The sequence below is a fragment of the Dipodomys spectabilis genome, unplaced genomic scaffold, assembly GCF_019054845.1.
Source record: "Dipodomys spectabilis isolate Male_0828 unplaced genomic scaffold, ASM1905484v1 ptg000102l, whole genome shotgun sequence".
Classification (NCBI taxonomy): domain Eukaryota; kingdom Metazoa; phylum Chordata; class Mammalia; order Rodentia; family Heteromyidae; genus Dipodomys; species Dipodomys spectabilis.
The window spans coordinates 129,164-155,242 of NW_024870779.1; the positions used below are offsets into that span (position 1 = coordinate 129,164).

General features: G+C 40.2%; 1 protein-coding gene across 2 annotated transcripts in view; it reads left to right on the top strand.

Annotated features, from left to right (window-relative positions):
• Positions 1–14,579: 14,579 nt before the first annotated feature.
• Lca5 (lebercilin LCA5) overlaps positions 14,580–26,079 on the top strand; it is a 45,740-nt gene continuing 34,240 nt past the window's right edge. Inside the window, exons 1-3 of one of the 2 annotated variants that reach the window (XM_042687101.1) lie at positions 14,580–14,651; positions 22,355–22,702; positions 24,593–25,119. In XM_042687101.1, the coding sequence (XP_042543035.1) occupies positions 22,507–22,702; positions 24,593–25,119 (723 nt within the window). In that variant the 5' untranslated portion in view covers positions 14,580–14,651; positions 22,355–22,506. Of the gene's footprint in view, positions 14,652–22,351; positions 22,703–24,592; positions 25,120–26,079 lie in introns of those variants that run through there. The other variant, XM_042687100.1, reaches the window with a different exon arrangement.

Here is a 26,079-nt window from a genome sequence, read left to right on the forward strand (position 1 = left end):
CAAAACTGTCATTTAATGGAATATCAAATAGAATCTTTGTCCAAAGATCAGTTGGTACCAATAATATTGGTTTTTATTATTAAAATTGAGAACATAAAAATTTTAAAACAACACTAGTTGCCTACAACTTATGGTTTAAAAAACTGGCAATATCATAAATGGAAATGTGAAACTATTACAAAGGGTATACTGATTTTAAGGTGATGATAAAATAGTTATATACTAAATGAAAACTCATACAATTATGCATATAGTGGGAATCTATACATGCATTGACTGAGAATTTTCAGTTGGTATGATAAAATTTGAGTCATTCCCACCTCCCATTTCTACTCTGTCATGCTTTATTGCATTTCAATTCCCATCATAATATTTTGGACAAATTCAGTAATAGTCTGGTTCCTTCGGCTTCTGAAAAACAGTCCTGAGCCAAGAAGCTTGAAGACTCCTGCTACTGTGGGAGGAGACGCTGCTGGCCCTGGTGGGGTAGGAAGGCCTGAGCTTCCTGCATGAATGGCCCCCGGGGTGGGGGTCAGGGGTGAGAAGGAGTCCCAGGCCTGGTTCCTGTTTAGTGTGTTGGGTCTGATCCCATGGGGCCCTCTGGGCAGCAATGGCCTCCAAGTTGAACAACTGGGACTCTGGGGAGCAACTTATAGCATTACCAGGTTACCTTCTCTCACTGTGAGGTAGTGACTTTCCCCCCACCCTTCCAGACTCTTCTCTGGGTTGTACAGCTGCTATCCCAAGCCCCCAGGGAAGCCCCTCCTCCCCCACAGAATCATGAAACTTTGCAGGGGCATTGCCACCTTCACCACCGAGGAGAATTAAACTGGGGGCAAAGCTCTCACCTTCTGAGGGGCACTGCATTTTCCACCTTACAGCGCTTTTCCATGCTTACCTTAAGAAGTCTGCAGACTAGAAATGTACTTTAGTCTCTAGGGATGCCCTGGGCACCTTGGGAAACTCTCCTAAGAGCTCCCTTAAGTGCTTCTTTCCATTGGCCACATAGAGTTACAAAACAACAAAGCTGCAGTGATAACTGGCAGCCATTCTGGAGTGAGATGCCAACAGCCCTGGCTTCAAGAAGCCCTACCTACCTACATCTTGAATCACTCTCTTGGTTTTCCTCTTCTCATTGAGAAACAAGGCTTTGGAAAAGGTAAAACTCTCTCCAGAAATGTAGTTTCTTCCTGCCTTTAAAGATGAAGAGGATGTCACCAGGAGATAGTCAATGCTAGTAAGATGGATTGTAAACTAAGCCTTGTGGAAAGTATTGAATCTTACTAATTTATGACTCAGCTTTGGACAAAGCTACAATTCTGAGGCACAGGAAGAAGCCTGTCCATCATGCCAGCAAGTAGAAGGCAAAGAATGGAGCACTTTCAAGCTTAGTAACTTTTTTTTGGTCGGTGGTGGAGCTTGAACTCTGGGCCTGAGCACTGTCCCTGAGCTCTTCAGCTCAAGGCAAGCACTATACCACTTGAGCCACAGCCCCACTTCCAGTTTTCTGGTGGTTTATTGGAGATCAAAGTCTCATGGACTTTCCTGCCTGGGCTGGCTTTGAACCGTGATCCTCAGAACTCAGCCTCCTGAGTAGCTAGGATTACAGGCGTGAGCCACTAGCTCCCAGCTAAGCTTAGTAACTTTTACCACACTACAATGTAAATTCATGCAGACACTTTGGATATCAGTCTGGAGATTCCTTGATAAAGTGATGGTACAACTGGCTCATGATTCACCTAAACTCCTACTGAGTCTCAGTGTGAAGAATAAGCCTGCATACAATTGAGATGTTTATAGCAGCATTCTTCACAATAGTCAAACTATGGAATAAGCCTAGGTAAGCAACCATTGATGAATATATGTTAGAGTTTTATTCAGCCATTAAGAAGATTGAAATTATGTTCTTTGCCTGCAAATCCTCATGCTAAGTGAAAAAACAGAAGGAGAAAAACAAAATGATTCATCTTCTCTGTCATATGAGGGATTGAGACCTCAAAAACTAAAAATGACAAACCCACAACCCAATGACACCGAGTGCAAGATGAAGGGGACAGATTTGGGGAATGGGAGCCAAGGAGAGACGCAAGAACAACAAGCGAGAGTTAAGTGGGGGGAAAGGAAACCTAAGTTTTTCATATGCATGTATGAGAATAGAATGATTAAACCTGTTAAAATTGCTTTAATGGGTGTCAAGGATAAGAAAGAGGATTTTACATGGTATATTGCATACATGTATAGCTATACCACGGTAAAACATTTAATGTACACTAATAAGAACAAGGAGAATTAAATTTAACCATTTATATTATTTAATTGTATCTGGGATGGGAGAAAGTTCCGATTTCATCCAGCTTTTATGGCGTTTTCTCAGTATCTCGGGTAGTGTCATAGTGTTAAACTCTACCTTGCTTCTATTACCATTCATTTTTTACTGCTATGAGATGATTCAAGGTATGTGCAATTTCCAGTCTTTTCTTCTTGCCCAGGTACTTGTTCCAGGAGCCATATCTCCAACCCCACCTTTTCTTTCTGCTACGTATTACATGATTTTTAAATGTAATAATGTGTGACATCATCTGCAAAAAGCTTGCCCATTTTCATTTTTTAAAAGTGATTAGTACATATGAGCAAGTTGCTAAAGACTACCACCAGGCCCAGATTTTCAGGAAGACCTGAAGCCAGTTATTTAATATTGTATTTGTAGCCTTTTGAACCAAAACAGCATCAAGTACTTCTATTGGTAAGAAACCAACATTCTACTCTGTAAACATCTCTTGTCCTATTTTTGCCTTGTATTAAGTAGATCCTCTGAGTTTTACTTAGTTTCACAGTTATGTATATGTACCAAGAGGGAGCGTTAGTTTTTTGGTGTTGATCCTGGGGCTTCAACTCAAGGGTCTTGGGAGCTGCCCCAGAACTTTTGTGCTCAGGCTAGTTCTCTACCACTTGAGGCACAGCTCCACTTCTAGCTTTTTGCTAGCTAATTAGAGATGGGAGTGTCTTGGATTAGTCTGCTCAGGCTGGCTTTGAACTACGATCCTCAGGTCTCAGCCTCCTGAGTAGCTAGGATTACAGGCATGAGCCACGGATGTCTGGTCAATAGGACCTTTTATAGTTAATTTTCCTTTGGAATCCTACATCTCTAATGTATTTTCCTACTGATTTAGTTATTAAGATAGTTTTGGACACAATAGATTAAACAAGGCAAAATAATGGGTTTTAAAAAGAAGAAAAAGCAAAGAGGAGAAAATAGGTTAATTCTTCCTCATCAGTTGAAGATTTCTGTCAGCTTGGCAGGAAATCACCTAAGAACTGGGCTAGCATCCTTGAGCAGATTAAAGTGGAGATGCCTGCTAAGCGGCTCACCGCAGGCCCGTCACCATGGCGACCGGAGGACCCCGCCCACCTGTCACCATGGCTACGCGGATGCAGGCGCAGGCCGGTGACGTCACAGGCACGCCCCGCAGGCCTGGCCTGCGGCGCAGCCTCCCCAGAGCCGCCGTAGTGGCAGAGGAGCCCGGATGGGCCCCGCCGTCCTGCGGCGCGGCCGGCCGTTCACTGGAGGTTGAAGACGGGCGACGCGAGACCCGACGCCGCGGAGAGGCTGCAGCGGGTGGCCCTCCCGCCACCTTCCGTGACCTCACCCGGAATTAGAGCAAGGCGAGGCGGAGAGAAGGTAGACGCCGTGGGCCGCTCCCCGCGGCAGCGCCGACGGTTCCCGGTTGTTGTAAATGACCGGAAACGGCTGCACTTGTAAACCTTTAGAAAACGACCGCAGGACACTAGCGATCGAGGTGCAATCACACGTAGACCAAAGCACAAAGACAACGAGCTTTTACATGCCTGGCTCGTGTGTTAAAAAGCAGCCCCCCCCCCATGTTTCTGGAACCTTCCAGATAACGCCCGAGTCACCCACCCACCCACCCCGCAGAGGTGGAATGTGCTGAGGAAAGCTACTTCAGGCTCTAATTCACACACACACAATGTCCACGTGGGTTTATTTGTGTTCACCTTGGTTTTGTCTGTCACAAGGCAGCGCATCCCCAGGGTACCAAGTGCACTGTGGAAAGTCAGGAGCCTGCATCGCCAGGTGCAGGGTTAAGAGCCAGCAGCCTGTGGACGCTGGCGGCTCTCACCTGTAATCCCTGGCTACTCAGAAGGCTGAGATCTGAGCATGACAGTTGGAAGCCAGCCCTGGCAGGAAAGTCCATGAGACCCTTAGCTCCAATTAAGCACCCAAAAAAGCCAGAGGTGGAACTGTGGCTCAAGTGGTAAAGGCTCTAGCCTAGAGAACAAAAGCCCAGGGACAGCACCCTGGGCCTGAGTTCAAGCCTCAGAATCAGCACACACACTCATATTAAAAAAAAATTTATTGTAAAGGTGATGTACAGAGGGGTTACAGTTATACAAGTATGGTAATGAGTACATTTGTTTTTGAACAATGTTAACCTCCTCCCTTGTTTTCTATCACTTTCTTTCCCTCCCATTCTCCTTCCAACTTGTAAAGTTCATTTCTGAGGTAGTGTCTAGTGAGTATCGCTGTTACTTTGGTTCACCCTTTTCCCCACCATTTCTGTGATTCCTTTCCTTCCCCAAAATGAGATACAAGTCAAAGGATACTGAAATCAGAAACAGTGACCACATGGACTAAACCAGAGGGGGAAAAAAGGCAAAAGAAACAACTGCAAACAGCACATTAAAAACAACAACAACAAAAACCCTCTTGTTTCTATGTTGTGGTGATCATTTCAATTAACATTTTATGTGGTCATATGTACATAGCTATTGGGCTATTGTGATCCTCTGCTAGGACTATCCTAGTGACTATACTAATGATTACAAATGAGGGAAATCATGGAGCCTATGTTTCTTTGGATCTGGCTTACTTAATTTTTTTTCCAACTCTTCCCATTTCCTTACAAATGGGGCAATGCCATTCTTTCTGATGAAAGCATGGAATTCCATTGTGTATATACACCACATTTTCTTAATCCATTCATCTACTGAAGGGCATCTGGGTTGATTCTGTATCTTAGCTATGGTAAATAATGCTGCAATGATTATAGTTGTGCTGGTAGCTTTAGTGTGGCCTTGTTTGTGATCATTTGGGTAAATGCCCCAGGAGTTGGATTGCTGGTCTGAGGGGAGCTCTATGTTTAGTCTTTTAAGGAACCTCCATACTCCTTTCCAGAGTGGTTGAAGCAGTTTACATTCCCACCAACAGTGTAGTAGTGTTCCCTTTTGGCCACATCTCTATCAGCATCTGTTATTATTGGTTTTCTTGATAATAGTCATTCTACTGGGGTGAGGTGGAATCTCAATGTAGTTGTGATTTACATTTCTTTTATGGCCAGAGATGCCAAACATTTCTTCATGTGTCTATTGGCCATTCTTATTTCCTCTCCGGAGAAGTCTCTTTTTAATTCGTTAGCCCACTTATTAATGGGATGATTGTTTCTTTGTTTTGGGAGGGTTTAATTTTTTGAGCTTTAAGTATATTTTTGAAATAAGGTCCCTGTCTTTTGTGAAGATCTTCTCCCAGTCTGTGGGCTTTTTATTCATCTTTGGCATGCAGAAGCTCTGCAGTTCAATACAATCCCATTTATCCAGCCTTTCTTTGATTTGTTGGCACACACATATTTTAACAACTGCCTCTGGGAGAAGATGATTCTTGTAATGTGTTGGTACTTTCCCCCTTACTTGCGAAGTTTCTGAAAATGTCAAAGCACAGTACTGGCACCAGCTAGAGGTGGAATTCTGAGTTTGAATTCCCTCTTCTGAGGAAGGGGGTTGGGAGCTGGGCTTAAACTTAATTGCAAAGTGGTGCATTTGCCTTTTTTTAAGAAAAGCAAGAGATGATTGTTGGGGACCACTTATTATGGAAGTGGGTATTTGACAGAAACTGAATTGTTGGGATTTTATATCCTCACATCCATTTCAATGCAGTGAAGTCCTGATTTCTTACTCAGGGTGCCTTATTTCTATGCATGGCATTGTTTGAAGTGAAAGTCTAGTACTAAGAAAATAGTAACATTAGAAAAGTGCTTGGGTAGTTGATCTAAAGCGCTCACTTGCATTTATAAACTGACACTATGAAACTGAAATACAGATCCAATACCAATGTGCTGATGTCTGTGGACTTACTATAGTACTTTCCTGTACTTGATTAAATCTTAAGTACAGGGTAAAAGAGAACTATGTCTAGGTCAAAGTGTATCCACAGAATCAGGACTTGTTTACAATGAGAAGAGTGTTAAAAGATTTCTTCAGAGGATGTCAGATATGCTCAAAGGATTCATCAGAAATCCCTCCGATGATGACTTGGGATGTATGTGTGTGTGTGTAAGTAGTTTGCAGCCAATTTATCCCTCGTACTTAGTCAACCAAGAAGCTGAACTTGGCCTGGACGCTGTCCCTAAGATCTTTTGCTCAAGGCTAGTATGCTACCATTTTTAGCCATATTGCCACTTTTGGTTTTTGAGTGATTAATTGGAGATAAGAGTCCCATGAGGACTGGGTGGCTTCAAATCATCATTCTCAGATCTGAGTCTCATGAGAAGCTAGGATTACAGGTGTGAGACACTGATGCCCAGATTGTAGATCTCTTTTAATAAAGATTTTGTTTCAAAAAAGGGATTATGCAAGAATGGAGGAGCACTAATTGATCTCATTTTTCTTTTAAAGAGAAGTAGAAATGAAGCTTTAAAGAATGCCTTATCCAACTGTCTCACAAGTAGTAAAGAGACAAAATTGTGTGTGGAATTAAGGCTGTAGATTTCCAACTCAACATTATTTTTCTTTGCAGAGGCTGGCAACCTGCTCTGTACCCCTGGGTACACACTTGAGCTGTCCCATGAGGCACTATGACCCACTTGTGACCAGTGAACACTTCAGATGTGGCTGATCTGAACTGACAGGTGTTGTAACTAAAAGATATACTGGGTGTTGATATTTTTTATTAAAAACAATGTGAAGTATTTCTCCTTGATCATCTAAAAGTATTGATTACAACTTAAAATGATACTCTAGATATTTAAAATTATAATAGCTAACTTTTGAAAACCTTAGTGTGACTACCAGAAAATATGAAATTAGACATGTGGTTCACATTCTATTTCCATTAAACAAGTCTGCTTTAAACTCAGTTCAGTATCTTCATTGATTAACAATGGAAGACACCTGACTTTCCCATTTTTCAATCATACAATGCCATCTTTGTGAAAGAGCTCTGCGCAGAGTGCTATACAAATGTGAGATCACATTTGCTTAATGCTCACTTGCTCACCCACTGTGATAGCTGCTCCTAAATGGTGGCATAAAATTTGTGAAGTTTTGCTTTTAGGTGTGTGAATAGCTATATCTATATATCTGAATATGTACACATTGTATTTATATCTGTTTTTTGATGTAAGGAGCATGAAATTTGATCTCATTTAAATATACTATAAGCAAAAGAAATTTTAGACTACCACCAACTGCTGCTGGATAGAGCAGATCTCTCAAGAAACTTCTCTTCCATTCCCTCCTTTAGTGCTTGCTTTTGACAGCTCCAACGGTGAGCCAGTAGCAAAAAAGTCTGGGAACTGTGGTTTGCTCAATCTTAGCTCCAGTGTCATGAAACAATATATAGAAAGGTGCTAGGGTCTGAGAAACCATGGGCACAATTCCAGCTGTTTTGGAACTGATCTAAGTGGTGGCACTCAGTGACAACCATCAGTGGAAACTGTTCATTCTAGAAGAAAGAGGGAGAAAGAAAGACTTGCCTGACAGAGCCTTGCTGTTTACGGAGAAGGCAGACTTGTCCATAAGTCTGAGACATTTTCTGAGAAGTTGTAGAAAGGATGGATGTGGAGACTTTCGTGGGAAGAGTATTAATAAGCAAAGGCAGTCAGAAGATGACAAGATTTGGCTGGATTATACTCACAGATTGGGGGTGGTGGTCTTCAAATTACATGTATTAAACATAAGCACACAAAACTGGACTATGCATATTTTAGAACAAAATTATCTCCTTTTGAGACATATATCTAGTTTGGTTCAGTACTACTTCTAGTAATAGCATTCCTTTGGAAAACTACTTCTCCAGATTAGGAAACCATTTAGCTACAATAACTCATGTTAAGATGTGGACAGGGTTAACATCAAAATTACTACAGGACCAATCAGAAAAGAGGTATTTGTTTTCCATTTATATCCTTCGGTGAATAGAATTTAAGTTTCAAACTTTAGTGACTGTACTCCAAAAAAAAGGATCAAAGCAAGAAATAGGGAAGCACATCTAAAAAATAAAGAGAATACAAAATTGTTATGATATAAGGCACTTAGATTAACTCGATTATTCTTGGACCCTGTTTATTTCTACATATTTTATTATACATATTTTTAAAAACTGCAGAAGTTCACTTGTGTCAAATATTTTGATAAGTTTAGATAATGATTCATTTAAGTTCTGGCATAGTGATAACACCCTCAAAGTAACTTTCAATCCTACTGGCAGTTGTGAGTTTTACTAGTCTAGATAAATTTTGCCACCTTTTTGTTTTTTTGGTTGGTTATGGGGATTGAACACTGGGCCTGAGTACTGTTCCTGAGCGCCTCAGCTCAAGGCTAGTGCTCTAACACTTGATCCACAGTGCTACTTCCAGGTTTTCTAGTGGTTAATTGGAGATAAAAGTCTCATGGACTTTCCTGCCCAGACTGGCTTTGAACCATCATCCTCAGATCTCTCAGCCTCCTTAGTAGGTAGGATTACAGGTTTGAGCCACCAGCACCCGGCTATTTTGCCAATTTTTAAAGCATGTAGTAACATAATGACTATACTCTTTAAAAATTACAGATCATAATTGCACATATATCTGGGACATGGTATAATATTTTATATAGCCTGCATTCTGCTGTGTCTGATTTGATCATAGCTTTGAAACTTAACCATGTTTATCAGTATATACTGACAATCAGCATTACATTGTAAAGATTTGTATGTGTGTGTATGCTGTTCCTGGGGCTTGAATTCAGGGCCTAGGCACTGTGCTCAAGGCTAGTGATCTACCACTTTGAACCACAGTGTTATTTCCAACTTTTTAGTAGTTAATTGGAGATACATGTCTCTAGGACTTAACTGCCCAGGCTGGCTTTGACCGTTGATTCTCAGATCTCAGCCTCCTGAGTTGTTAGGATTTACAGGTGTGAGCCATGGATGCCTAACTATATTGTAATGGTATTATTTTAACAATGCATTCTCACTGTGCTTCCTATTTTGCATAATATAAAGAAAGCTACTATGATCATCGTTGGTAAAGTATTATTAATGCATGTTTTCATTCTGTGTAAGTTAACTAAGTCACACTAGAAATGTATGTTTAACTTTCTAAGAACCTGCCATCTGCCTGTCTCATGAGTGTCTCAAACTTGGACTCCTAACTGCTCATTACTGTCACTTACTTTACATGTTTTCTGTACTCACTACCTTGGAGGACGCTTTCAGGTTTCTTAGACATTTAATACCAACCTAGGCTCCTCCTTCTCCACTCACCCTCTCACATATACCTCCTGTCACCTAGTCTTATAACACAGGTAGTGGACATCCATTTTCTCAATACTAGGACACAGCAGATAACATAGTGCAGTCATTTTCAAATGCTTTTAAAACCTTTTGAGAATTGCATATCAAGTGAACATAAAAATAATAGCGATAGGCTTGGTGTGGTACAGGCCTATAATCCCAGCTCCAGAGAGGATAGAGATAGGAGGATCCTAGTGCAAGGAAAAGCATTAGATTGTATCTGAAAAATAAAACAAAAGGCATTGTGCATGGCTCAAGTGACAGAACTTGCCTTAGCAAGTGTGAGGCCCCAATACTACCAAGACGAAAACAACTGAAGAAGTTTCACAAAATTTAGTTATCCTTAATGTATGCAATATACTCTGAAATTTTGTGCTATATCTGCATGGTCATCGAATGCAAACTGATTTGATGATTCATAATGATTTACAACCTCAGGTCTTGGATTTGGACAAGAATTTAAGTCCTCTACTTTTAGTTTCCTAACTGTAAATATGCACAGCCCCAGGCTTCACTTGTAACAAAAACACAACATCCTGAGTTGTACTAAGAAAAGGAGTTGTAGTAAGGACTGAAATGAGTACAGAAGATGAGGAACTGTGGGCCAGGAGCAGGTCCTGCTCAGCCCCCACGTGTCCATCCAGGTCCTCCCCAGGTCCTGCCCATGGTGCAGAGCCCTTTCTAAAGCTTTGTGCCTCTGGTCTTTGCATGGCACCTCTGAGATCATCTTTCTAAATTGCAGACCCAATCTTTATCAGGACTCTATTTAAAGAAACTTAGTAGTCTTAGCTATGCTATGTTTTTGGGGATTAAACAAGTTTCATAAAAAGGCAGATAACTGTACAGCATCTGGTTCTGGGGTTTTGTTCCACCCACTGTCTTCTCCCAATGTCTTTCTCCATTATGTCTAAATGATTTTCTCTACCTAGCTTGTATATCTCAGCTCTTTCTGACTAGCTCTCCCATAGCATATATCCCTCCAAAGTTTTCTTCTGAGAACGCTTACCTGGACCACCAAGTCCCTTAGCAACTTAAGGATACCATAATAATCACTTTTATCATTACACAGCTCTTACAGCCAAAGTTTTATTTCTCTTCCTTGTTCGTTAGTGAACAGTTGGAGAGTAAGAAGATGAAAGTCTCCATTTTTCATCTTTCTAGTCTTCAAGGGATGCCAAATAGCTGCTCAGTATGTATTTAATAAATGAACCAAAGTTTCTTTTCTTTTTCTTTTTTCTGGGTCTGGTTGTGGGGCCTGAACTCTGGGCCTGGGCGCTATCCCTCAGCTCTTCAGCTCAAGGCTAGCGCTCTACCACTTGAACCACAGCGCCACTTCCGGCTTTTTTCTTTTTGCTTGTGTGGTGCTGAGGAATCGAACCCAGGGCCTCATGCATGCAAGGCAAGCGCTCTACCACTGAGCCACCTTCCCAGCCGGAGCCAAAGTTTCTAATGTAGAAATTTTTGTATTATAAAGGGAAATGTTGTAAATTTTAGTATGCTAAAACCAAACTAATAAAAATCTCTCTTTCCTTTATATAGTATGTTTATTGTCAATTTAACAATTTTCTGTGTATTATTTTTATTTGAGAATAAGCAGTTGTTTCCTAAGAAAATCATATTGATATTCTCCCTTTCAGGCCTAAAACAACTCCATATAGACATGCTATGGTTTATATTTCTTAATGCTACTTCTGTACCATTCACATAGGATTGACTTTTGGGAAAAGTTAAAGATGTAATTGTACAGTAATGAAATCTGATAACATATTTAAAAATAACTTAGACTAATTTCAGGTTCAGTTCTTTGGATGTGAGACAAAAGCAGAAGTACTACAAATTAAAATCCATTCCATGAAATTCCATGAAAAATACAAGAAAATTACTAGTAAAAAGCTCAATGGTATAACTTCTCTTTCCACTAACAAAATAATTAACTCATTAGTTCCATCAACTCTTCAAAAAAATTATCCTTTATACAGAGCAATAATGAAACAATACTTGCTTTCTGTTCTGCAAAGGCAAGCAACAATAATTAGAATAGACTAAGTTTGTCTAAGACTTTCATCTTATAGCCAATCCAAATTTTCCTAAGGTACTCACTTGCTTTCTACCTATTAGAACCAGGCACACAGGGCTTACATCTTTAATCCTAGCTTATCAGGAGACTGAGATCTGCCAGCCTGGGCAGGAAAGGCAATGAAACTGTTACCTTCTGTTACCACTAAAAAAAAAAAAAAAAGCCTGAAGTGGAGCTGGGGCTCAAGTGGTAGAGGACTAGCTTTGAGCAGAAAAGCTCTGGGACAGAACCTAGGCCTTGAGTTCAAGCGCCAGGACCAGCACCAACAAAATAAAATACCTATTAAATAAAGTTTAAAAGTTAATGTTACCAGGTGTTAGTGGCTCACAGCCATAATCCTAGCTACTCAAAGAGATTGTGATCTGAGGTCATTGTAATTTCTAGATTAGCCAATCTAGAAATTGGTGGAAGAGTACTTATCACCCTGCCTATGTTAATGTTGGGAAATTTCTAAACACATCAATTTCTTCAGATCTTCATGAGGAAAATGAGAATAATCCTTTTAGTAAACATTTATAGAAGAATTTTAATATCCTACCATTAGCATAAGCAAGACAATGTTAGAAAGGCAGAAAATGAATATTCAGTTAGCAAAATAGCAAATCTACAGAGGAATTACATTTGCAATAGAAGCCCAGGGTCATTAGAAATAAAATTCCAAATTACTCATCACTGCTAGAATTTCACAAATATGATCTTTAAAACCAGTAAGCCTGTCAAAAATCCTTTCAATTGGCAGATATATAAAAAAAATTTCAGAAAGGATGACTGTTAGGTAGTATACTATGAAATGAAATGGCAAATGGTTTAATCTGGGAAAATTCTAGCCCTAAGAAAAATGACTACTATCAAAGCCAAATAATATTGCACAAACACTTTTGAAATTGTTATCATACAGTGAGCTAACCTTTCAAAAAGTTAATTCAATAAATTGGTCCTTACTTCTGGTAGTTTACCAATTCTTTCGGTTTTTTAAAAAGTCAAAGTGCCAGGCGCCTGTGCCTCACACCTGTAATCCTAGCTTCTCAGGAGGCTGAGATCTGAGGATTGTGATTTGAAGCCAGCTCCAGCAGAAAAGTCCGTGAAACTGTTATCTCCAATAAATTACTCAGAAAAAGCCTGAAGTGGCGCTGTGGCTCAAGTGGTAGAATGCTCGTCTTGAGCACAGTACCCAGACCCGGAGGAGTTCAAGCCCTACGGCCGGGAAAAAAAAAGTCAAATAGTGACTGTTATTTTAAATATGGCAGGATGAATAAAACTGCACATTCTAGGACCTTGAAAATAGGGTATACAATTAGACAATTTTGGGGGACTGCTGATGTTTCATTTTCTTGCTTAACAGTAACTGTCCACCTGTGGGTGAACCATGTACTGAAGGGGCTAAACCCGACCCAGCCCCCGCAGGACTAGAATAAGGCTTAGCTTGTCTTGGAATTACCGTTGGCTACTATGGAATCACCTGGCAAATTCTCTGCGCTCCGAATTTGTGTCCTCAGGTGTAACCAATGGCTGTCAGCTGTCGCCCACAGTCGTACGTGAGGGTGGATGGCACTGCGGAGCCTTCTGGGTGCTGAGGGACAGTCGTGGCTGTCCGCTCCTCGCCAGCCAGAAAGAAGTCCCTGATTCTGGTGAGCGCTGTTCCTAAGCCATCGCCTTTTTCGTGTGGGAGTGCCAGGACGGGGGCTTGAACTCGGGGCCTGGCCGCTGCCCCGAGCTTTCTCACTCAAGGCCAGGGCTCTACCTCCTGAGCCACAGCTCCACTTCCGGCTTAGAGTCTCATGGACTTTCCTGTCAGGGCTGCTTCGAACCCGGAGCCTCAGATCTCAGCCTCCTGAGTAGCCGGGCACCAGGTGCGAGTCCCCAGCCAGGCTCTCGCCACCGTTCCAGGGAGCGCGGCGCGCGGGCGTCCTTAAACAGCTTCGCGTGCCCGGACGGCTCCCCGACCTCCGACCGCCTCAGGCCGCGTGCGGGCCGCGCTGCGCTGCGCTGCGGACGGGGAGGGCGCCGAGGCGGGGCACCCCGGTGCAGCGTTTAAACTGAACAGTCGGACAAGACCCGAGGCCAGGATCGGTGTCTCAGACACTGGCCATTCTCACAGTCCGATTGCCACCCCGTTGTCTGGGCGGCCCCGCTGCTCTGGCCGTCGGTCTGGTCCTCTCCGCTGTGGCGCCAACGGATTCCCTCAGGGCGCGGCCGCAGCCCACACGACAGGCCAATGACCGCCTTCCTTCGCGCCCATAGTCCCGCTTTACGTTTCCACCAAAGCCAATAGCAAGGGCGACCTGGAGAGACCGGCCAATAGCAAGGCGAGGAGAGACATGATTGGCTACGGAACCCCGCGGTGCAGTGTGGGCTTCTTACCCCGTTACCCTGGAGGCTAGGTCGCCGCCGTCGCCGTCGCCGTCCGGTACCCGCCCCCGTGCCAGCCCCGCTTCCAGACTCTGTGCGCCGACCCCCCCTCCGCCCCCGCCTTGCTTCCCGCGTCCAGGCTGTGCGCGCCCACCTCAGTCGCCCCGCGCCCAACCGCATTCTCCCGCGCGGCATCGACCCGGCGGCTGGACGTCGGGCACAGGCAGCGAAGGCAAGGAGGCGGCGCCGCGCTGGCTCGGTGGGCCGGGCGGGCCGGGGGCGGGCCTTGGGGCGTCGGGTGGGCGTGGAGGATGCGGGCGGGAGGCCGGCGGCACCGCCTGGTGCTTGCGGGTGGACGGGGGCGGGAGCGGATTAGGGAGGAGGAAGGACCTGGGGCTCGGGATGAGGGTCACCCGAGAGCAAGTCAGGGCTCGGCTGTTGGGGGCGAGGGTCGGGAGATGGGGGCAGATCTAGGGTGCAGGGGAGCAGCGATGGAAGTCGCCCAGAGCTAACGGGACCTTGGCGACCTAGGCCGGAGTTCTGAGAAGGGGAGAGGAAGGATAATTAGACCTTACGACCGGATTATGGTTAGAGCAGAAGAGAAACTTTTGGCCACGCTGTTTTACTACCCATTCTGCAGGGATCAAATGAGGAATAAAGGTACTGACAACAAAAATCTGTCCTATTGGCCCAAGAGAGTTGGGAAAGTGGGTACTGGGGCTACCCTGTGAGTCTCCTTGGGTGCATAGCAGTTCCTTTGAATTTAGAAATCCTCTTCATCCCTGGGTAGCCTTGAACAAAGCACTGACGTTAGTCACTAACAAGTTGCTATTTTGAGAATAGGAAAAGTAGATGTGTCACGAGGACTTTTATCTGTCCAACATATATTGCTTTTCTTCAAAACCAGTGTTCTGTGAACTTTTCCGAGCTGAGTTCATTCTTTCCCTTGGTTTGCACTGACTTTATTTTATTAACATCCCCAACTTTCGAACTATTAAAGTAGCTAGGTTTTGGCGTTTATTCGTGGATTCTCCTTAGATATGGCAAACCCATTGTGTCTGATAATGCACCCATCATCTTTCCCTGCCAAAACATTCCAGCTGAAGGCTCCTAGCGTGCATCGTGTGTATGTGCACATGTGCACGAGTTCCAATGCTGGGACTTGAACTCAAGGTCTGGCTGCTGTCCTTTTTTCTCTCTCTCAAGACTGGCATTCTACCACTTGAGTCACAACTTCTCTCTGTCTCTTTTTTGCCAGTTCTTTGGAGTTAAGTAGTCCCACAGACTTTCCTGCATGGACTAAGTTTCAAATCACAATCCTCAGATTTCATCCTCCTGAGTAGCTAGGGTTTGCAAGCATGATCACAGGCACCCAGCTTATTATATTTTTAGCTCTAATCATGGTTCCATGTCTGACACTTAGTAGTAGTTCAGTAAATGTCTTTTGAGTGAAAGAGGGAACTTTCTGTGCTGTCATTTGACCAACTTTGAGAGTACATACTGCTTCTCTTAAATAGCTTTTATTGAGGCCATTGTTTTAAAATGCTGTTTAAAAGAAATTAATCATACCTTATGTTTTAAGGTGACATTTACAGTGATCTGACTGATTATATTTGAAATCCAAACCTAAAATCCAAGCATAGGTATAATTAAAGAAAAACAAATGTAGCTTGATAAAAAAAAAAATCTATGAGTAGGTGTGGTGCAAATAAAAAGAGTAGTCATATTTGAAAATTGCTTAAAATTGTGCAGAAACATGTCACTGCTTGGTTTTTATTTTTATTAATCTTTGGTTTTTGTTGAAGGAACAATTGTAGTCATATTGCAGCAATATCGTATCCTTTTGGTTTTAATGTTGAGCTTTTACCCTTAAATGTTTCATTTCATTTCTGGGGAGATGGTTTCCTTATGCATTTCTTTCTTGGTTTGTTTTGTGTATTGTGAGTTCTTTGCCTGCAGAAAGGTAGCCAGGGCAGCAGGGTTGTATATAGAGAAACTGGGGACAGGTCTATGACAGAAAATTAACAATTTTTTAAAAAAAAATTTAGTCTTAAAACTAAAAGCCTTTCTTACAGTCTCATGATTCAGACTATGATTGTGAAATTACATATAGTGGACTCTGTCACTGACCACTTACTTTCTGACTCATTTGCTGCTGAATATCAAGGATACTGCAGCACGATGGTAGCCTCTTTTTCTGACCTGATTTGCATCATCTATATTGTTTGGGACTTTTTTCAAGAGTTTATTTTTAGATGAAAAATGTTAAGTATCGGGCATGATAATTTTCTTTTTTTTTTTTGGGGGGGGGTCCGGTTGTGGGGCCTGAACTCTGGGCCTGGGTGCTGTCCCTCAGCTCTTCAGCTCAAGGCTAGCGCTCTACCACTTGAGCCACAGCGCCACTTCCGGCTTTTTTCTTTTTGCTTATGTGGTGCTGAGGAATCGAACCCAGGGCCTCAGGCATGCAAGGCAAGCGCTCTACCACTGAGCCATCTTCCCAGCCCATGATAATTTTCTAGTATTGTTCCAGTGGTACTTTTGTTCATTTTAGGAAAAGAAACAATTGCCAGGGATTGAAATTGGCAAGACTTACAACTTTTCTTTTTGATTTTAGCTAGTTAATGTTTTGATCACCATTGAGTTGAGAGGTAAATGAAATACTTGACACCTCTCCACACAGTTTTTACTAGCATATATTACTTGCATAGAGTGGCTTCATTGTGATATCTCCATACATGGATGTAATGTTCTTTGATCCTCTTCCCTCCTCAGTTGTCCTTTCTTATTTCCCTCCTCCTTTGAAAGGTTAATGTTAACAGATTTCATTGTTATTTTCATGCATTCATATAATAGACTATATTCACTTCCCATCAACTTCTGTCTCTGCCCTTCTTCTACAGGGTCCTCACCTTTTATACTCCTCTCTCTCTCTCTCTCTCTCTCTCTTTCTCTCTCACACACACACATACACACACAGACACAGACACAGACACTCACACACATTTCTGACCATTTAAATCCCTTTAAATCCTTTTAAATCATGTATACACAGGACTGTGACCTTTGAAATCTCAGTATTCTGAGATCCTGTTGGTAACAACTTTTCTGTGACATCCCACTGCTTTGGGACATTTTTTCTCTAATCTGTGTTCCCCTGTCATCTCACTCTGCTTCAGAATGTGTTGAAATTTCTTGTTTACTGAGATAATATAGGTTTGTTCTTTCTGTTTATTATTCTCATATAATAAGATCTGTGATTCTAATGACAGATAAGGTTAGAACTGAGAAGAAGGAATAATTGACAAAGCTTGTGTAGAACAATTATGTCTCCTTTCTTGACTCATGAGCATTGCTGAAGTTCCCCATGGTGCCTCACAACTCCGATTCCATTCCCTTTCCACAAAATGTTCAAGAAGCATTTCTTTTGGAAATAAACATAAAGACAACATAGAAAAAAAGTAATATATCCATGGTGTGTATTTGTATCTGGAGATAAACTTTCCCCATTTCAGCGTCTAGATAAATTACTGATTCACTGCATTCAAAGCAAAGTGTTCTGGACAGAAAGCCCTGCCAGCACGCAGGGTTTTCATTCACTCCTCCTTTGTCCATGGTTAGCCAACAATTCTAAAACAAATCAACGTAGTAGTATATAAGTAGGAAGCTTAAGAAACACAGAATGTTCTTTGTTGCTTTGTATGTCCCTCTCCCAAGGTATAACCCCTGCTTTCACTGTATTTGATGTTGGTATAATTTGTGGAGGGGAAGGGAAAAACAAATCGTTTAAATAGGGATACAGGTGGACCCATTGCAACAATGAGACGTACAAGTAGAAAAAGAACTTTACAACTTTGGTGGGGGGGGGGGAGGAGAGCTGGATGGGGGGGCAGGGGGAGGATGGGATGGGAAGGGGAAACAAAGGAGGAGGCTACAATGCTTGATAAGAAATGTACTTTATCTTGCTCATGTAATTGTAACCCATCTCTACAGTATTTTCACAATAAAAAAAAGAAAAGTAAAAAAAAAAGATACACAGAATGAAGGGAATTCTTGGATCAGAAGAGACCTTAAGCAAAATGTATATTTTATTATTTTTGGAAACACAAACATATATTACCTTAATAAACTGAACAAAATAATTACCTAGAAAAATCAGAAAAGAAAGGGTTCTTGGAAAAGAAAATGTTGGCCTATCTTCAAAACCATCATCATCATTATTAATTATTATTTTTAGTCATGGGGCTTGAATTCAGGGCCTGGGTTCTGTTCCTAGCTTTCTTGAACGAGGCTAGCACTTTACCACTTTGAGCCACAGTACCACTTCCAAGCCTATTATTTTTTAATAGTGATTTACAAATTACAATTTTCTGAAGATAAAACAGAAAGGCAAGAACAGCTAGCCAATGTTTCAAAAGGAGAAAATGAAGGGAAGCTATCAGAAAAGTAATATAAGAAAAGCGCTATATTTAAAGTACACGTTTCCAGATTAAAAGGTAAGTGGAGTGAGAAAAGCCTGACACAATGAAGAGAGACCCACATGGATTCATATAGTTGGGAAATTTTAGTGTGACAGGAAAGAAACAAAAACAAGAAACCTTTGAGAGAATGATGAAAAGAGTGACACTGTTCAAAAGGAAATGCATCCTTTACCTAACTTATGTAACTGTAACCCCTCTGTCTAGCACCTTTACAATAGAATTTTAAGAACCAGATGAACATAACTAGAATGCTTACTCCTAAAGGCAGGGATGTTTTCTTATTCAGAACTCTTTTTTATCTGTTACATAGTGAGAGCTCAAAAATTTTAATAAAAGAATGACTATGAGGATTTAAAAGACAGTGGAGCAGTGTCTTCAAAGTTCCGATTGGAAATAACTTAGCAAAACACAAAACCTAAGAAACTGTCAAGTGGAACACCAGAATGCAAGGACTTAAGAACATTTGCTTCCTGAATCATGTGTCCTTTCTGGAAAAAGTTATTTAAGGATGCTATCATGAAAATTAAGAACTGTGACCTAGAAGAAAAGAAATATGCAGGACTAGTAAATCTAGCCCTAGTAAATGAGGACTAGTAAATCTAGAATAACACAGTAGGCCTAGAAAGTAATTTGAAATTTTCCAATAGGAAAATTAGGAACAATGTCTTTAAGGGGGAGAGTGGAATAGGTTTCAAAACATTGATTGAACAAAAGAAGCTGGTATTATTGATAACATAAGAGGTAAAAACAAGGCTTATACCTTTAATCCTAGCTACTCAGGAAGCTGAGATCTGAGGATCTCAGTCCATAAGATTCTTAATCTCTAATTAACCACCAAAAAGCCAGAATTGGAGTTGGGGCTCAAGTGATAGAGTGAGCACAATAGCTCAGGTACAACACCTAGTTCAAGCCCCAGTTGGGGGGGGTGGGGTAGGGTGAAGGAGGCAAAAAAAAGATGATTAGAATTTTTTAAAAAAGAAAACCTGTGTAACCAAAATAAAGTTGCTTGCTGAAGTCATCTAAAATGAAAAGCTAAATACCAGTCTTTCATTGTCCAAAATCCAAACAGTAGTCCTCTTTTGTCTGCTGGGGAAAATTCCAAGGCTTCTGTAGATTCCAGAAACTGTAGACAGCATGGAGTTCCACACCTGCTCTGTTTTTGTGCACATACCTACCTATGGCAAGTCAGACAGTAAAAGATGATACTGGTAAAATTAAAGTAGAACAATTATAGTATACTGTAAGAAAACACATAATAAAACAAATGTGCCCTTCTCAAAATTTCTTGTAGATATTTACCTCTGTATATGCTTTTTTCCTTTCTTCATTAAGTCAAGAACTTTCATTTTTACATATCTAAACTCCTTCCTCCCTCCTTCTTTCTTCCTCATCTTTCTCTTCTACTTCTTCCTCCTCTTCCTCCTCCTCCTCCTCCTCTTTTTTTTTTTTTTTTTTGCAAGTACTGAGGCTTGAATTCAGGGCCTTGTACTCTTGCTTGCCCTTTTTGCTCATTGCTGGTGCTCTGCCACTGAAGTCACACCTCTTCTTCCAGGGTTTTAGTGGTTAATTTTCTGCCTTAGCTAGCTTAATTTCAAACTTCAGATCTCAGCCTCCAGAGTAGCAAGGATTGTAAGTATGAACCACTAGTGCCCAGCCTTCAGTACTTTTCTTAATCTGTGATGGTTAGATATTTAAGTTGCTTCTGTTTGTTAAAAATTGCATTTTACTACCTCAGACATTTGCATATAACTTTGCCCCAATTTTTAGAGATACTTCTTGGAGTCCAGGAATGGAGTTAGGAGTCAAAGATTTATACAAAGATGAAGTCTTAATCCATTTTGCCAGCCCTTGTTTTAGAAACTCTATGAATCTTTTCCTGAGGGTAGTTCTGGCAGCATTAAGTGTTAGTGTTGAAAATTCTTTAATAATATGATGGCCATAGTGGTATCTGAGATGAATAGAATATGTGGTACAATTGGTATAGGATATGTCTCTTACTGGTGTTGCCTTTTTGTTTTCAGAAAGTTGTTCTAAATCGTGTTCTATTTTATGCTGGAGGTTTGAACCTGGGGTACTAAGCATGCTGAGAAATCTCTGTATAAGATTACACTGTTCAGACATGATTTCATATAAATAGGAGCTTGTTTGATCTGAAAACGTAAAGCCTCATTAAAACAAGAATCAAGATAAAAATTCCTAACACCTATTTCACCAAAAAAGTTTTTTAATGTTATTTTCTTGTAAAGATGCTGTACAGAGGGGTTAAAGTTAGATGAGTAAGGTAATGAGTACATTTCTTGTTGAGCATTGTTACCCCCTCCTTTGTTTTTCTCCTACTTTCCCTTCCCTCTCCCACTTCTTCCACTTCCATTTCCAACATACTGTCTTGTGAGTATTATTGTTGTAGTGGGTCATCCTGTGTCCTTGTTTCAGCATTTTGTTTTTCCCCTTCTACTCCCCAAATTAGATAAATGTATATACAAGATGCAGGGTACCAAAATCAAATACAATGACAACAGGGGATATACCATAGGAGGAAAAGCATACAAAAGAAACAAAAAGTTTACATAGTACAGAGCTTCCCTATGACCCAGCAATCCTACTTCTGGGCATTTACCCCAATGATCACAAACAATGCCATACTAAAGATACCAGCACTATTATGTTTATCACAGCATTATTCACCATAGCTAAGATATGGAACAACTCAGATGCCCCTCAGTAGATGAATGGATCCAGAAAATGTGTTTTACACACACACACACACACACACACACACTGAAATTCTATGCTTCCATCAGAAAGAATGACATTTGTTAGGAAATGGAAAGACTTGGAAAAATCATATTAAGTAAGCCAAACCCAAAGAAATATAGGTCCCATGGTTTCCCTTATTTACAGTAATTAGTATACATCTAGGATAATGTTATCAGATGAGCAGGAAAGCTGAAAAACTATGTACATATGATCATATAAGATGATGCTAAGTGAAATGAACCCCAAGATATGGACACGAGAGATTTTTCTTTGTTGTTGTTTTTAATGTACCAACAAGGTTTTTACAATCACATTTTTAACTTCTAAAGTCTGAACATTTTTAGCACCTTTCATTAGTCTTGATCATTAACCTGAACTCAAAAAAATAATTCACTTTCGCTTAGCATTTTCACTTTCATGTTTTAAAATTATTAAGATGAAATGTGGACTAATAAAAGAAAGGTAGTTGGCTGTTGTAATACCATTTTCAGCTATTCCTTATTAGGTCCAGGTAAAAAGTGAGTGAAAAGATTCTTTTCTTAATCACACTATTAAAAATGAAACATGATTTGATTTTTAAAATGTAGTAAAAGTAAATTAAGTATATACTCCCTCAGAAAAATCAAGGTATGTTCATGTTACCAGAAAAACAGGGAATATACCATATAAATATGTATAACCAAATGATTATCAAATTTTACTAATATCAATTCTGGCAGAATACCAAGTTTATTTTAAAAATAATTAAATTCTGGTAGTAAAAAAGGAGGTGGAAGGAAGAAGCTATTAAGCACTAGTAACATTGCTTTAACCACATTTGTTTTTTCCTTAGTCTACAACAGCACTGGTGAGTGAAACCAAGAGAAGGTAAAAGTGTGCAAGAACAAATCTCAGTTCAGTCCTGCTGCTTTTAAGGCTGTGACTGAAGGTATGGCCCAAATGGTAGAATGTCAGCAGGGAGCAAGCAAGCTCTGTGAGAGAGTGAGGCCATGGGTTTAAGTCCTGGTACCAGCAAATAAATCAGTGAATAATAATCTGTATATTATGTTGCTTTTCATATTTTTCACTGTAATTAATTACAGAGTTCTATAATTTCTTGATGAAATTTCCTTTTCCTTCCTCGGTTAGTGATGTGAATTTGTGGAGTTGCAGATATATTGTGGGGAAAACAAATTGCACAGAAGTAGATATTATTGTCAAGATATGTATACCATGAATCTGTTCTTCAGTATTGTCGTGAATCTGTAAAGTTACATGAAAAGAGACCATTTTTCCAAACAATGGAGCAAAGAGAAAAAAGTTCAGATACTGAGCAAGAAATAAAAAGTGACAAACACCATCACTCTGGCTATTCATCTGATTTTGGCACACCACCACAGTCTTCTGGCCAGTACTCTCCAGCCAGTCCTTCACGTACAGATTCTAGGGAAACAATTGCTAAAAAACAAGTATCAGATAACCAAGTACATCAAAAAGGTAAGTATTCTGTAAGAGTCATTTGGGTGTGCAAGACACTTAGGAGGAGTTAAGTAAGACTTGTAGAAATGAAACTTTTCCATTAGTGGGTTTTTTGGTAAAATACAAGCAAGCTGATTTTTAATAGTTTGTATTTTGATAAATTTATATAAACATTATTCATTTATATAAACATGACATGGATCTCATATTAGGAATTTTTATCTCAGGTCTTGTTATAATGAGGCTTTTAAGTTTTGAAATGAAACAAGTTCTTATTTATATGAATTCTTGTCTGAGAAGTATAATCTTGTACATAACAAATTTGTTAGCATGCCTAGGAATAAGACTGAGAACTGAAATTTCTAGTCAGTATTTCAGAACAGCTCTGTAAAATCTTCTTTTTAATGAAACACAAGGTAGTTAAATTATAGAAATGGGTTTTTACTATTTCTTGGTTACATAATGAATCAGGTATCCATGGCTGGTACTACCTGGACGGAAAGTTAGATTTTCTAGTTTTCTTTCATTTTCTTTTTATTCTGAATGCATTTCCTCATGGAAACCCAAACAAACCAACCTCAAGTCACCTTGGTGATTACAGTTCATTGTTCTTACCTTGAGCACATTCAGATCTCTGTCGTAAAGAATATATGGTTACATGTTGAAGCTTCAGATCCTTCCAAATTTGTAAGAAATCTTACAAGTTCATATGTACTCTTTAGAGATTTTATATACTTATTATTTACAGTGTGTTTTTTTATTTCAAACTATGCCATGTTTTAATTTGAACATCACACAAAAATTCCCCAAGGAGATATTTAGAAGCATACTTGTCCTCCTGGAAGAAAAACAGTCAAAGATGGGGGTTCAAGTTTTGGTAGACAGGGATCAAGAAACGCTTGGCGAAGACAGTATAATTCTTTTGTAAATGGAAGTAGGGAACCACTAGGACTAGAACAGTGTGCTTATTGCATCGAAATGGACATTGGAAAGAGGAATGTCCAAGGAGAACGATGGAAAATGACAGGTTAAGTAAGCATGTTAGCCACCTGGAAACTGTGTTCATATCTCCTGAGAAACATGGACAGTGTTACCCCTTGCCTTACTCTCTCCCAATTTTTCCTTTCTGTCCCCACCCAAAGGTTGTGTAGTTTGTTTTCCACATAGTGTGCAGTGAATAAGTATTCTACAGAATGCGCTACAGAGGTTTCTTTTTTTCTGTGCATACTTCATTTACTCTCATGGCTTCCTATTGAGGTGATGATGTCTTCATTCTATGGGTCAAGAAAATGACTTGGAATGGTTTAATTGAATTGTACTGATAATTACGAAGTGGAAATTCAGATTCTCAAATCTTCTTCCTAGTTGATACGCTGTTTTCCTTTTACCCCAAATAAAGAAAAGCAATTCTAGTTGATTTAGAGGAAACATATTTTCACATTGAACTAACAATGATCCCAACTGACTGGACACAGAAGACTTAGATACCACATTTAGTTTAGTGTTTATCTTACACTGTACTAGTACTGATGGTGCTCATATTTGAATTTGACTTGCCATCTTGTCTACAAAGTCAAAAGTAACTCGAGCCTGATACTGTCGTACTCTAAGACAGGGTAGAATAATTCTATATAAACTATTGGAATATCATTCTTGAAGAGCCAGAATGTTCTCAACGTTTCTTAGAAGATACCAGGCTATTCTTGATAGAAAGACATTAAATAGCAGCCATTATTTAAATGTTGTTAAGTCCTTTCAGATAAAAAAATAACTAAAAAAATATGAGCCCAAGTGTGTTCGATGAATGACTAAGAGTACATTTGATGTAGCTTTTATTTTGTATCATTATTGTTTTCTTATTACATTTAGTGTATCTTTCATTTTGCACTATTAGTGTTTCTCTTTTAGTCCCTAGGAAACCAAGCCCTAAGGCTGTACCAACCAAAAAGGGCAGCCGAATGGGATTTCGCTCCCAGAGTCTCAATAGAGAGCCACTGCGGAAAGATCCTGATCTTGTTACAAAACGTGTTCTCTCTGCAAGTCTGCTAAAAATCAGTGCATTGCAGAATGAAGTATGTGAACTCCAGGTCAAGATAGCTGAGCTGCTAAAAGAAAATAAGGCTTTGAAAAGGCTTCAGTACAGACAGGAGAAGGCCCTGAATAAGTTTGAAGATGAAAATGAAATTGCTCAACTTATACTTCGTCATAACAATGAGATTATAGTACTCAAAGAACACTTAAGAAAATCTCAAGAGAAAGAGCGGGCCACAGAGAAGAGAGCAAAAGACACAGAAGGTGAATTGTCTAGGACAAAGTTTTCCTTACAAAAACTGAAAAAGATCTCAGAAGCCAGACACCTGCCTGAACGAGATGATTTGGCGAAGAAGCTAGTGTCAGCTGAGTTAAAACTAGATGACACCGAGAGAAGAATTAAGGTAAAGACTGTGGCTTCTAATTTTGTTCTCGTGGGCATAGTATGTTGCAGTTTGGCATTTGGTATTATTTTTCTGAGAAAGTAGGAAAAATTTAAGGTTGCACATATGAGAGTAAGATGCCAAGGAATGTATACATTGATAAGCCACATGTTGACTGATGATCGTTTAATTCCAGATTTTAGACATTTGGGAATTACTTTAGCTGGTTTTTTCTTCCTCCAAAATTGAAAGTGAAGCTGTCACAACCCATAACATTGATTTTTGAGGGCCTGTGTAAGAAACTCCTTGTGAATAATGCTGTGTGTGTGCATGTGATATGCACAAGAACTGGGGCTTGTATTCTGGACTGTTTCCTGTCATTTCTCTTGTTCACTCATGGCTGGTGCTTTACCACTTGAGCCACACCTCCACTTTCATCTTTTTTTGGTTAATTGGAGATAAGAGTCTAGCAGGTTTTAAACCTTGGTTGTCAGATCTTAGCCTCCTGAATGGCTAGGATTATATATGTTAGCATCTGTGCTTTGGTTTTGGAGAGTGTTCCTCCTCCTAAAATAAAAGCTGATAAGAGAGTGGTTAAGACTAGTAACTTGTCTGAGAACAGTACAATTGAAAAATTACTTGTTTCTATAGAGGAAGAAAGGAAAGGAGCCCTATTTCAAGACTTAACATTAGGTGATACTTGGTATCAAACATAAGTTTGAATTTGGTTCTAGTGCTTCAGAACTGATGAGTAGTTTGGAAAGCAAAAGTGGCCAAAAATTGTGGGATTAATGCCTGCTCTAAGACCAAAGGAAGTTCAGAAGTGTAAATAAATCAGTGTTTACTCTGTAGAGTACCTTACCCATGCCCAGTGGCAGTGACTCTATTAAACACACTATATAACAATGATCAGAAAACTACCTAGTTTTTTTTTCTCTAAATTTTGCTATCACTGTCCTCTATTTCAGTGCAAAGATAACC